Here is a 13,783-nt window from a genome sequence, read left to right on the forward strand (position 1 = left end):
CAACATCAGAACAAGACTACCACTCTTACACTTTTGTGGTGTGACCCTTACATACGATGCAAGTATGATGCATGCAGGAATATTTATTCTATGAGTTTTATGTTGTGTATTACAGGGAGCAGGTTATCCCTTCAATCTATTCTGCACAAGATCTCTGTTGCTTCTATACTTCCCCAGCAACAACTGAACAAATGCATGCAGCTTTTCTCCATAGTCCAATGGATCTTCACCTTCCTTATAATGGGTGAGTAATTTGACAGACTGGAATTCTCATTCTTGTCTAGCTGGTTCATATATGGAATATCACTGATTTAAGACAGGGGAGTGATTTTAAGTGTTGCTGAAACTGGCAAGCACCACAAGATTCACTTGGAAATTAAGCTTTATCTTAACCTCCAGGTGACTTGCAGTAGCAAATATTGTTTACTCTTAAAAAAAGACTGATGGACATGGAAGCATCTGGTACTGATAAAAGCCCTAACTTAAAGGAAAATATAAATCAAAATGCATTGTTGTTTTTTTTGCCTCCGTTTCACAAAACCTTACAGCCAAGCCCTGGATCACCCTGATTCTGCTCCATCTTAGCGCTCATTATTTGGTGGCTTTTTTTACTGGTATTTTTCCGTATTTTTGTGTGTGTGTGTGTGTGTTATGTTTTTTTGCTACCCTCAGATCCACACACCATACAAATTAAGTTTATATTTACTTTATAACCAGAGCCCAGGGTTGCATGGGGGTCATGCACACTCACTTAAAGGGATAGTAAACACCAAAAATGTTATTAGATAATCCCTTTTTTTACCTATCGCCAGTTTTGCACAAGCAACATTGTTATAGAAATATAATTTTTATCTCTGTAATTACCTTGTATCTAAGCTTCTGCTGACTGCCTCCTTATCTCAGATCTTTTGACAGATTTGCATTACAGGCAATTAGTGCTGACTCTTAAAGGCACACTGAACCCATTTTTTTCTTTTGTGATTCAGATAGAGCATGCAATTTTAAGCAACTTTCTAATTTACTTCTATTATCAATGTTTCTTTGTTCTCTTGCTATCTTTATTTGAAAAAGAAGGCATCTAAGCTCAGGAGCCAGACAATTTTTGGTTCAGTACACTGGACAGAACGTGTTTATTGGTGGGTGAATTTATCCACCAATCAGCAAGAACAACCCAGGTTGTTCACCAAAAATGGTCCGGCATCTAAAATTACATTCTTGCTTTTCAAATAAAGATTCCAAGAGAATGAAGAAAAATTGATAATAGGAGTAAATTAGAAAGTTGCTTAAAATTGCAGGCTCTATCTTAATCACGAAAGAAAAAATTTGGGTTCCGTGTCCCTAAATAACTTCACGTGCATGAGCACAGTGTTATCTATATTAAACAAATGAACTAACGCCCTCTAGCTGTGAAAAACTGTCAAATGCCTCCATTGAGAGGCGTCCTTCAAGGGCTTAAAAATTAGCATATGAGCCTATCTAAGTTTAGCTTTCAATTAAGAATACCAAGTGAACAAAGGAAATTTGATGATAAAAGTAAATTAGAAAGTTGTTTAAAATTACATACCCTATTTGAATCATGACAGTTTAATTTGGACTTTACTATCCCTTTAACAACAAAAATACCATTGATTTGTAGTAAAATGAATAAATACAATATTTATAGAACATAGGAATGGGAAGGCATTGTGCCATATAATTACACCTTTAAGATTTGCACCTCTTCATATATCCTGCTGCCCCGAAATGTGACCCCTTATTTTAAAAGGTTGCAGACCACTCTTTGGGACATCCTAGGGCATTAAACCCTGAGCCCAGAACATTATACAATATTAGGGCTAAAAGTGACATTTTCAAATTGCTTGCAGGACCCTTCTTTAAGCATAAACTTTTACCCCCCTCCCATTTATCAAACCACCAACCATCTGTTGGGGTTTAATTTCAAGTCAAGTTTCACCCACTGAAATAATATAAAGTTTTTTTAAGTTGTCATACCCACAGAAAAAAACCTAACATTGGCATTTCCATAGAAACATTAAGTGTTTTTAGGGAGACTATTCTTTCATGTATAGTCCTTAGTGTCTAATTATTATTATTAATATTATGTTATTTGTAGAGCGCCAACAGATTCCGCAGCGCTAATCAATGTCTATCCTGTGTGTCTATCAATGGTTTTCAATGAGTATAATCATGGAACGAACTTCTCCATCCGATAGCTTTTTACAATTATCATTTCTGATGTTGTTATTACCATAGGAAACAACAGAGAGTCAGGCTTACATCCATCAGACAAAACAATATTAAGCATATATATAGAGCCTATACCAGTGTGTCTATGCCATTTGGTGAATCTAATGACTAGTGTGCAATGATATGATATCAAATCGCAAATATGACGCTGTATAATATTCTACTTAGATAATGTAAGATGCAGAGATTTGTAAATGGGCACTAGACGAGGACACAGGAGAGTACAAAGTGAGTGCCAATAAAAATAATCAAACTTGGAGCAAGTTAATGAAATCCAAATTTCTGAAATATGCACAGAAATAAAAGTATTTCCTCTAAAAAGATAACGCAAGCTACAATCTTTGTAATACCCAGCAACTCCTGAATGTAAGATAAAAAGATTAATATAAAATGGCAAACGTGATCTAAATTCTTAGGTCAATCATCTTAAGCATGGTTTCAAACTTATAATTCAATTGGTGGTCTTTTATTTTCAATACATTTTAGCTAGAGTGGGTTGCTTGAAAGATGGTAGCTCCTAAGGGCTTTAAACTCGCCGGAAACAGCATTTATGAAGCAGCGGTCTGAAGAGCGCTGCTCCACAACTGGTCAGCTACCTCTGAGGCAGCAGTCTGCAATTCGCCTGATCCTATACGATCAGGTTGATTGACACCCCCTGGCCGCAAATCTGCAGGGGACGGCATTGCACAAGCAGTTCTGGTGAACTGCTTGTGCAATGTTAAATGCAGACAGCGTATGCTGTCGGTATTCAGCAATGTCTGTCGGACATTGATAAATCGGCCCCAAGTGTCTATCTTCATCTCGGAATTTCAAATTGTTGATTGTTTCATAAATGGCCCTATAATCCTGAAAGGTTTTTAGAGACACAAACTGTGTAATATTACTTAATATATCATTTTTAGGTTACTTATTATTATTTAAATGTTTATGCCATTTCATTAAATAAAGCATCAGGGTCAAATGAATTTTAAAACTATGCCAAGAAAGAGCAAAATAGTTTGGTACCCTGCTTGAGGACAAATAGTATGCTGAATGTAAGGAGTAGCACTAATCTCTGCAACATAAACTAACACTGCACCATAGTGCTGCAGTCCCATGATCCAGGCTATTTTTTCTGTTGCACTTTTGGGATCAATGACTTTGCTGCATATCTTCAAAAAGAATAATTAATTTGCAAGAATCTACAGGATAGACAGTATAAAGAACTGAATATATATCTCTGTTGCCCATAGGAAAAGGTTAATTAGATAGTCCCTGTTTTTTTCCCTACCCATTTGTGACACACACACACTCGCACATCTGCTTAAAGGGATATAAAACCCAAAAATTTTCTTTTGGGATTTAGACAGAGCATACCATTTTAAATATAAATTTCTATTATCGAATTTGTTTAATTCCCATGATATTCTTTGATGAAGAGATACTGTCATAATACACTCATGAGGAGTAGTTTATAACTGGAATAGCCACCCAGCAGACGTGGTACGGTGTCTCAGCATTGCCAGGGTTAATCTGAACTGTTCTTTCTTTTTGTAACATCTGTATTTACTACAGAATGCATTGATCTAAAGACCCACCCTTCCCTCCCCCCACCTCCTGGTGCCTGCCATTCCTTGGTAAAATGGGTTAAGGACTTGCAAGGAGTGATTAGAGGGTCGTATTTTACAAAAAAAGGCTGTGGTCTTGACAAGACAAAGTACAGAAACATTATTCAGAACTTGTCTGGGACATCATATGAGAAAACATCTGAAGGAAGTTCCCACATACCTATTGGAAACATGTTTAAAGTGTAGGTATTGTGCTTATTTTATGTCCCATTTTATTTTAAAGAACTGTATCTTTGCATTTATACTTGTTCTTGTGTATGTCTTCTGTTTTTGTAATATGTTACTGTGTAATCTTTATTTGTCTTTTGTTATTAAACATATAATAATCTAATTCTGTCTTTGGACTCTAATATCTGAATTCACACTCTGTAGAGATAAGGTTAAAGTCACGTTACCTAGGGGGCGGAGCTCCACACTGAAGCAGTAAGACGTAGTTTTGAAGAGCTACTGATTATTTACTAAATTTAAGAGCTAATATCTCTGTTTATCTACAATCTCCACATTGCCAAAACTACTGAAGAATACAGGGACACTATCGGTTCACATTTATCCTGACCACGATGTTACAATACAACTCTCAGCCGCCGACTAAGCTGTCTTGTGGTGAGGCCTAAAGGGCTAGATGGGTGTTGCTAGCCGCAGAAGTTTGAGCTGCCACGCATCAATCTTTCAAGCTAAGTTATATACTGATCCAGAAGTGAATACTCAAAGCTCCACAACTTTACACATGGAGGAACTTTTGCAAAACCTGCAAGTCATCTTTGATAATTTTGAAGTGACAATACTCAGAAATATTCACAACCTCCTACCGACAACTCAGAATGAGAAGTTGCAGACTAAAGCCTCTTTACCACCACCTCAGGAAGTGCTTTGGATTCCACAAAACAGAAGCAAAATGTTGGGCGCATTAAATATACATGGTCTGACCTGACCTTGTAGGATGCGGCCGATCCCTGGGTACGGGCCTCAGATTGCCTGGTCTACCGGATCGGAGATTTGGCTGGGGCAGAAGGTGAGCCACAATGCAATGTGGCGTCTCCATGTGTTTTGTCACGGTCGGAGCTGAGGGGCCCTAACTTCTTGACCGGAAAGTGGCTAGTGCCTGTAAGGCTGATGAATACGGAAGAAACTGTCCAGGATCCACATGGAGAGAAGAGATGTGTGGCAGTGGCCTTATTACCAGCATATTACTCCCAGACAGCAGGGGACTCTAATCTGCAATTCTGGATGGCAACCTACATCACTGCTATGCAACGGAAGAAACCCTACACAACTCCGTTGAAACAAGCTGCAAGAAAAGATGGAGTGGGGTAGAATGCTAAGTCCCACATAGAGACTTCATCTTTTGGTTCATGTGAAAGTATCTTTAGTTTGAGAGTGTAAATATAGTAAAAATGCTTATTCCTTACCGTGAGCTCAGTATATATGTTATGTTTAAAGTATCGTATTAGACAGTTATAGAACTTACTAAAAGTGTATTTATTATAAGGAACTAGTCTGTCACAACCGGTTGTTCTTTTCAAAGTTTCATTGGAATGTTTAGAGTATGTTGGGATATAAGACAGGGGCTTAAATATTCATCAGGCTACCCATATAATTTGAGCACGTTCATAGTTATATCATTATATCATTATATCATAGTTATATCCGTTATGTTAATATATATGCTTGGACATGATACCACTATCTCATTATAAAATTATGTGACAACCCTAAAGTATTGCTGTGATTACATTCTTATACATTCTACCCTTCCCCAGTGTGATAGTCCTAGTAGTGAATTATTTGGAGGCTCTGCGTGAATCTCAACTCTTACCACTAAGTGGGACTCAAAGCTTAGCAATAGACATGAGTGTAGTGCAGAACTCATCTATTCTCCTATATGTGTGAGAGTGATCTTTATTTTTGGGATACACATATATAACAATAAAAGAGAGTGTCCACTGTGACCTTTACAATGTGAACTTTCGCTATTTCAATGATGAAAGGGGATAGTTAAATATTAGTCGATATAAGCTGTGTCTCATGGCATATTATATACTATTTTATTATATTATTATATTATTTATTATACGTTGTCACATAGTTTAGGGGGGTCATAGCTTGTTCTACTACTGAACAGATGTCTCTTAGATGGTATATAACCTGACTCACATATTTATTATTATTTAATCACCCCCATCTTCCTTACCATTCCAATTAATTTTTACTAATGGCTCCGCCCCCCCCCCCCCCTTAGTTCACTTGTTAAACACTGGTAAATGTATCCTATGACTCACATCCCTTACCCACTATTACATATAATTTGTTTTCGAAGCAACTAAATGGAACGGTTAACTGTTAGACTATAGTAGGGACTCTACGATCAATTCACCGGACACCATAAAAATCAATCCATACTTTGCTTCTGTACATATATATCCCCTACCCCCTTGATCTAGATAGTACTATTCCCAAATTTCCATATTTTTTATGTTCTTGGTCTAAAAGTGACCACCTACTGGTTTGGGAAATAATATGTCATAAATACAAGTTATAAATACAAATGAGGTCAGAAATTAAATATACAGTATAACTACTCTCAATCAGATGTGCTTAGGTTAAAAAATGTTTATTCTCTTTTTATGTTATACTTTACTAAAGGTGTACTGTTGAAAAACTCTGTACCACATGTTGGAATTTGGGTATGAATAATGGACTTTATCTGACAGCCATACCAATGTGTAGACAAATGCTTATGTCCATAACTGTCCTGTAAGCTTGTTTATGTTGATAAGTTATGTGATCTCAATAAAAATACTTTAAAAAAAGTCACATTACCTAATTGTTAGTTGTGTGAGTTATTGGGTTTCCAAGACACCCTTATTGAAAACTCTTGGTGGATGGCAGCATTGTTAATCTGGGGTGGTGTAGGCAGGATTTGGGGGTTAATTTGGTGTCCCTTTAGTTCCTTGTAGATATAAAGGTGTAAAGGAACCAGGGGCCGAGTCCTATTAACCCCTTCATGTCAACACTCTCCCCATAGTCACGTCTGGGTGGATAGGCTTAGCCATCACAAACTGGTTGGTAGCGGTGGAGATATCTAGAGTTTGTTAGTGCTATTTGTATTGCCGGGCAAGGTAATCTTAGTACTAAAAGAAATTACATGTTTTTGTGTAATTTCCCAAAGACAGAACTCAGTGCCCAATTACAGACAAAGTAGCTGATGCCCTGCTAAATATATTCTGCAGTGCAGGTTTTCCTAAAGAGATGCTTATAGACCAAGGTAACCATTTTATGTCCAATTTCATGCAAAGCCTCTGTAAAAATGTTAAGGGCCACTCAAATATTTTTATTGTTTTAAAAGATAGATAATCCCTTTATTACCAATTCCCCAGTTTTGTACAGCCAACATGACTATATTAATATACTTTTAACCTCTGTGATTACTTTGTATCTAAGCCTATTTTGACAGCCCCATGGTCACATGACTTTTTATTTATTATCTATTGACTTGCATTTTAGCTGTGTTGTACAGAACCCACGGGTGTGAGCACAATATTATCTATATGGCCCACATGAACTAGCAGTCTCCTGTTGTGAAAAGCATGTGATTAAGAGGCTGTCTTTAGTGGCTTAGAAACAGGCAGCAATTTAGAGGATTGAATGTTATAAAGTATATTAATATAACAATGTTGTTTGTGCAAAGTTGGAGAATGGGTAGTAAAGGCGTTAGCTAACTCTTTAAACAATAACAATTTTAGTGTTGACTGTCCCTTTATCTGGTAGCCAACTCATACCACCCCCAAACCAATGGGCTGTGTGAGAGATTTAATGGGACCCCTAAGCAAATGATTAAGACCTTTGTAGAATCACAGGACAGGGATTGGGAAAAGTTCCTACCCCATCTAAATATTTGGTTATAGAGTGGTCCCCCAGGCGTCCATAGGCTTCATGCCATTTAAATTACTGTACGGACGCAGAGTGAGGGGGCCCTTAGATATAGTCGGGGGGGGGGGATGAAACTGTGCACACCACAGACTTCAGTTGTAGAGTATGTCTTAAAGTTCCGAGACAAAATGCAGACCCTGACTGGACTGGTGCAAGATAATCTAATGGTTGCACAGACTAAGCAGAAATACTGGTCTAACCGCAATGGCAGGGACTGGATCTACAAGGTAGGTCAGAGGGTGATGGTCCTGATTCCCGCTAGGACAAAATAAATCACAGGCTGCATGGAGAGTCCATTCCCTATTTTACAAAGGATGGGCCCTACTACATATGTAGTGGCCCTAGACATGAGATGTAACCATCAGAGACGGTACTACATTAATATTTTAAAAACTTACCATGACTCAGAGAAACAGGTACTGAGTGTGTGTAGCTTACCAATAGAAGGGCTAGTGAGTGGCCTACTAGTAGATTTGGTCAGTGAAGCAAAGGGGCAGGGGTCTTTGCAGATTGCAGCATTCAATCCACAGCTCCCTGCTAAGCAAAGGAAAGAAAGTTGCATACAAGGTGTCCCCTGAAGTCTGGGCACATATTCAGATAGAGATAGAAGACATGCTAAAGCTGGGAGTCATTACTAAATACAAGAGTCCTTGTGCCTCCACTGTGGTGCTAGTACCCGAGAAAGATAAATCAACTTGTTTCTGTGCAGATTATAGGAGACTAAATATAGTAACCACATTTGATGCCTACCCCATGGGGAGTTTGCTGTATCCTACTTAGATGATAATGCAATGTTCAGCAAGACTTGGGAGGAACACTTGGTACATTTACACCAAGTCCTAGACCACATAGCCAGAACAGGGCTCACCACTTTTTTTTTTTAAAAAAAAAGGGCTGTGGTCTTGACAAGACAAAGGGAGACTGAGATATAATTGAATGTAACAGAAATATTATTCAAAACTTATCTGGGACATCATATGAGAAAACATCAGAAGGAAGTTCCCACATACCTATTGGAAACTTGGTAATATGCGCAAAGTGTAGGTATTGTGCTTAATTTATGTCCCATTTTATTTTAAAGAACTGTATTTTTGCATTTATTCTTGTTCTTTTGTATGCCTTCTGTTTTTGTAATTTGGCACTGTGTAATCAGGTTTTGGTGGTTAATTTGGTGTCCCTTTAGGTCTTTGTAGAGGTAAAGGTATAAGGGAACCAGAGGCTGAGTGCTATTAACCCCTTTATGCCTACACTCTCCCCATAGTCACGGCTGGGCAGATAGGCTTAGCTATCACAGATACCTAATTAGGCATCCGGAGCACTACATGGGAGGAAATTGTGCTGCCATCATGTACTCTTGCAAATGGATAACAATCTTGCAAAATTGCTGCTATATAGAGGCCTAGTTATCAAGCCGTCTACCTCAAATACGCTGGAATTCCGCAGCGTATTTGTGGCGAGGCTGATTCGCCTTAGTTATCAAGCCCTAGATACCGGCAAAAGTAGAATTTTGTGACGTAAGCTTCGATCCACCGGACTCAGTCCGACACATATCGATTCTTACGTCACTCCAGATGTTCCGCACACAAGTGCGGCACTATCTGACTACTTTTGCTAGTTATCAAAAAACTAGCAGGTACGCTCGGCACTTTTCCGGCCCAGCGTACCTGGTTTTCAAACCGTCGCCCTGGAGGCGGCGGATCCCATAGGAATCAATGGGAGTCTCACCATAGCGAAAGTTCATGTTCGCTGCTGCCCGACATCCCATTGCTTCCTATGGGAGCTGTCTACACCTAACACCCTAACATGTACCCCGAGTCTAAACACCCCTAATCTGCCCCCCCCTACACCGCCGCAACTAAATAAATGTATTACCCCCTAAACCGCCGCTCCCGGAGCCCACCACAACTAAATAAATATGTTAACCCCTAAACCGCCGCTCCCGGAGCCCACCGCAAGCTATACTAAATATGTTAACCCCTAAACCGTCGCTCCCAGACCCCGCCGCCACCTACTTTATACCTATTAACCCCTATCCTCCCCCCCTATACCGTCGCCACCTATAATAAAGTTATTAACCCCTATCCTGCGGATCCCGGACCTCGCCGCAACTAAATAAATAGTTTAACCCCTAAACCACCGCTCCCGGACCCCGCCGCAACCTATATTAAACTTATTAACCCCTAATCTGCCCCCCCTACACCGTCGCCACCTATAATAAGTTTATTAACCCCTATCCCGCTCCCCCTACACCGTCGCCACCTATAATAAATTTTTTAACCCCTATCCTGCCCCCACTACACCGCCACTGTAATAAAATTATTAACCCCTAAACCTAAGTCTAACACTAACCCTAACACCCCCCTAACTTGAATATTAATTAAATAAATCTAAATAATATTTATCTTATTAAATAAATTAATCCTATTTAAAACTAAATACTTACCTTTAAAATAAACCCTAATATAGCTACAATATAAATAATAATTATATTGTAGCTATTTTAGGATTTATTTTTATTTTACAGGTAACTTTGTATTTATTTTAGCTAGTTAGAATAGTTATTAACTATTTAATAACTACCTAGCTAAAAGAAATACAAAATTACCTGTAAAATAAATCCTAACCTAAGTTACAATTAAACCTAACACTACACTATCATTAAATTAATTAAATAAATTAGTTACAAATAACTACAATTAAATTAAATTAAATAAACTAACTAAAGTACAAAAAATAAAAAAAGCTAAGTTACAAAAAAAAGTTACAAACATTTAAAACATATTACAACAATTTTAAGCTACTTACACCGAAGCTAAGCCCCCTAATAAAATAACAAAGCCCCCCAAAATAAAAAAAATGCCCTACCCTATTCTAAATTAAAAAGTTCAAAGCTCTTTTACCTTACCAGCCCTTAAAAGGGCCTTTTGCGGGGCATGCCCCAAAGAATTCTGCTCTTTTGCCTGTAAAAGAAAAATACAACCCCCCCACATTAAAACCCACCACCCACATACCCCTAATCTAACCCAAACCCCCCTTAAATAAACCCTACCCCCCTGAAGATCATCCTACCTTGAGTCGTCTTCAGCCAGCCGACCCACCGATGGAACCGAAGAGGAGATCCGGAGCGGCAGAAGTCATCATCCAGGCGACGCCATCTTCAGACGAGCCGACGCGGATCCATCCTCTTCTTCCCTACGACTAACGACGAATGGATATTCCTTTAAGGGACGTCATCCAAGATGGCGTCCCTTCAATTCCGATTGGCTGATAGGATTCTATCAGCCAATCGGAATTAAGGTAGGAAAAATCTGATTGGCTGAGTGAATCAGTCAATCAGATTGAAGTTCAATCCGATTGGCTGATCCAATCAGCCAATCAGATTGAGCTCGCATTCTATTGGCTGTTCCGATCAGCCAAGGGCTGGTAAGGTAAAAGAGCTTTGAACTTTTTAATTTAGAATAGGGTAGGGCATTTTTTTTTATTTTGGGGGCTTTGTTATTTTATTAGGGGGCTTAGATTAGGTGTAAGTAGCTTAAAATTGTTGTAATATGTTTTGAATGTTTGTAACTTTTTTTATTTTTTGTACTTTAGTTAGTTTATTTAATTTAATTTAATTGTAGTTATTTGTAACTAATTTATTTAATTAATTTAATGATAGTGTAGTGTTAGGTTTAATTGTAACTTAGGTTAGGCTTTATTTTACAGGTAATTTTGTATTTCTTTTAGCTAGGTGGTTATTAAATAGTTAATAACTATTTAATAACTATTCTAACCAGCTAAAATAAATACAAAGTTACCTGTAAAATAAATATAAATCCTAAAATAGCTACAATATAATTATTATTTATATTGTAGCTATCTTAGGGTTTATTTTACAGGTAAGTATTTAGTTTTAAATAGGATTAATTTATTTAAGTATAGTGTAGTGTTAAGTGTAATTGTAACTTAGGTTAGTTTTTATTTTACAGGTAAATTTCTCTTTATTTTAGCTAGGTAGCTATTAAATAGTTAATAACTATTTAATAGCTATTGTACCTAGTTAAAATAAATTGAAAGTTGCCAGCAAAATAAAAATAAATCCTAAAATAGCTACAATATAATTATTATTTATATTGTAGCTATATTAGGGTTTATTTTAAAGGTAAGTATTTAGTTTTAAATAGGATTAAGTTAGTTAATAAGAGAAATAGTATTTATATAATATTAATATTAAATATTAATTCATATTTAAGTTAGGGGGTGTTAGGGTTAGTGTTAGACTTAGGTTTAGGGGTTAATAATTTTATTACAGTGGCGGCGGTGTAGGGGGGGCAGGATAGGGGTTAATAAATTTATTATAGGTGGCGACGGTGTAGGGGGGGCAGGATAGGGGTTAATAAACTTATTATAGGTGGCGACGGTGTGGGGGGGCAGATTAGGGGTTAATATATTTAATATGGGTTGCGGCGGGGTCTGGGAGCAGCGGTTTAGGGGTTAAACTATTTATTTAGTTGCAGCGAGGTCCGGGATCCGCAGGATAGGGGTTAATAGGGTTATTATAGGTGGCGGCGGTATAGGGGGGGCAGGATAGGGGTTAATAGGTATAATGTAGGTGGCGGCGGTGTCTGGGAGCGGCGGTTTAGGGGTTAATACATTTATAAGAGTTGCGGCGGGGACCGGGAGCAGCGGTTTAGGGGTTAATAACTTTATTGAGTTGCGGGGGGCTCCGGGGGTGCCCGTATAGGGGGTAGAACAGTGTAGTTAGTGTGGGTGCTTAGTGACAGGCTAGCAATAAAGCTGGGAAAAAGCCGAAGAGCAGCGAGATCGGATGAGTGATAACTCTCACAGTCCGCTGCTCATCGCCCCGTACTTGGTGCACTGCTTTTTGACAGCTTTATTGATAACTTAGGCAAAATTTTGCAGGTCCGTGGCGGCGATGGTAGGCGAGCTTAGGCGGGCGTATTGAACCGTCGAAGGCAGGTAAAGTAGACACGTTGATAACTACCCCCCATAGTGCTTTAGAAATGGGCCGGCTCCTAAGCATACATTCTTGCTTTTTAACAAAAGATACTAAGACAACAAAGAAAAATTGATTATAGAAGTAAAATATAAAGTTGCATGGTCTATCTGAATCATAAAAGAAAAATGTTGGGTGTCATATCGATTTTAAAAAAAGCTTAATCATTCATTGTCCAGAAATAAAATGTAAGATTGCTGGTAGTAGATTGTATGTTATCACTTGACCACATTTACCACTGTGACAGGAATTGCTGATAAGCATTTGTCTACATTACATAATAAGAAACCCAAAAATGTACACTAGTTTACTAATGTGTTTTGTTTAGATTTAATTTGGTTAAAAGGAGCCTTTGTTAGAGGGAAATGAAAGAAATAAAAATAGCCCAGTAATTAAAAAGGTTAAATATTATGTACATGAAATATGGTAAACTAAAACAAATATATCAAGCTTTGTGGCCCTGCACACTGCAGCATTGATACTGCTAAGAGAAACAACACATATATTTATGAGCAGAGACAGGCCCCCACATGACTGAAAACATTGTTTATTTTTTTTATATCACAGGAACATTCATTTAAAAATGTCAATACAATTTTAAACTACCTCTTCCAACAAATAAAAATACCCATTTATCTATTTTACTCAAGGAAACAGGGATCAGTATTTTCAGTTTGCTTCCCATCTTTCTCATTTGGCAGTATCTGTGAGTGATGCAAAAGATATATTGTTGTAGATCCTAACTTTATACTAAACACATTCTAAACTGTTTTTATTGAATAGAGAAGGATTTGACAAGGCTCCTGCTCTGTTCTCTTTAGTAACTAACATTACACTGCCCCTTAACTGACCACTAGAGATCTATCTTTAAGGACCATTACATACAGTAGAATGGTATGAACAAAAAGAGCATAATAGCAAGACAATCACAGACTCATAAACGTATACACTTTTCTCTTGCACATGCTCAGTAGAAGCTGGTTCCTCATCAGGTGTACATATA

At 37.8% G+C, this 13,783-nt stretch overlaps 1 protein-coding gene across 2 annotated transcripts in view; it reads left to right on the top strand.

Moving 5' to 3' along the window:
• Positions 1 to 13,783, top strand: part of LOC128645799 (diacylglycerol O-acyltransferase 2) — a 71,766-nt gene that overhangs the window by 14,556 nt on the left and 43,427 nt on the right. For both annotated transcript variants that reach the window (XM_053699045.1, XM_053699046.1), the window contains one exon: positions 116 to 244. In XM_053699045.1, the coding sequence (XP_053555020.1) occupies positions 116 to 244 (129 nt within the window). The remainder of the gene's footprint in view (positions 1 to 115; positions 245 to 13,783) is intronic.

Source organism: Bombina bombina, chromosome 1, assembly GCF_027579735.1.
Source record: "Bombina bombina isolate aBomBom1 chromosome 1, aBomBom1.pri, whole genome shotgun sequence".
NCBI classification, from domain to species: domain Eukaryota; kingdom Metazoa; phylum Chordata; class Amphibia; order Anura; family Bombinatoridae; genus Bombina; species Bombina bombina.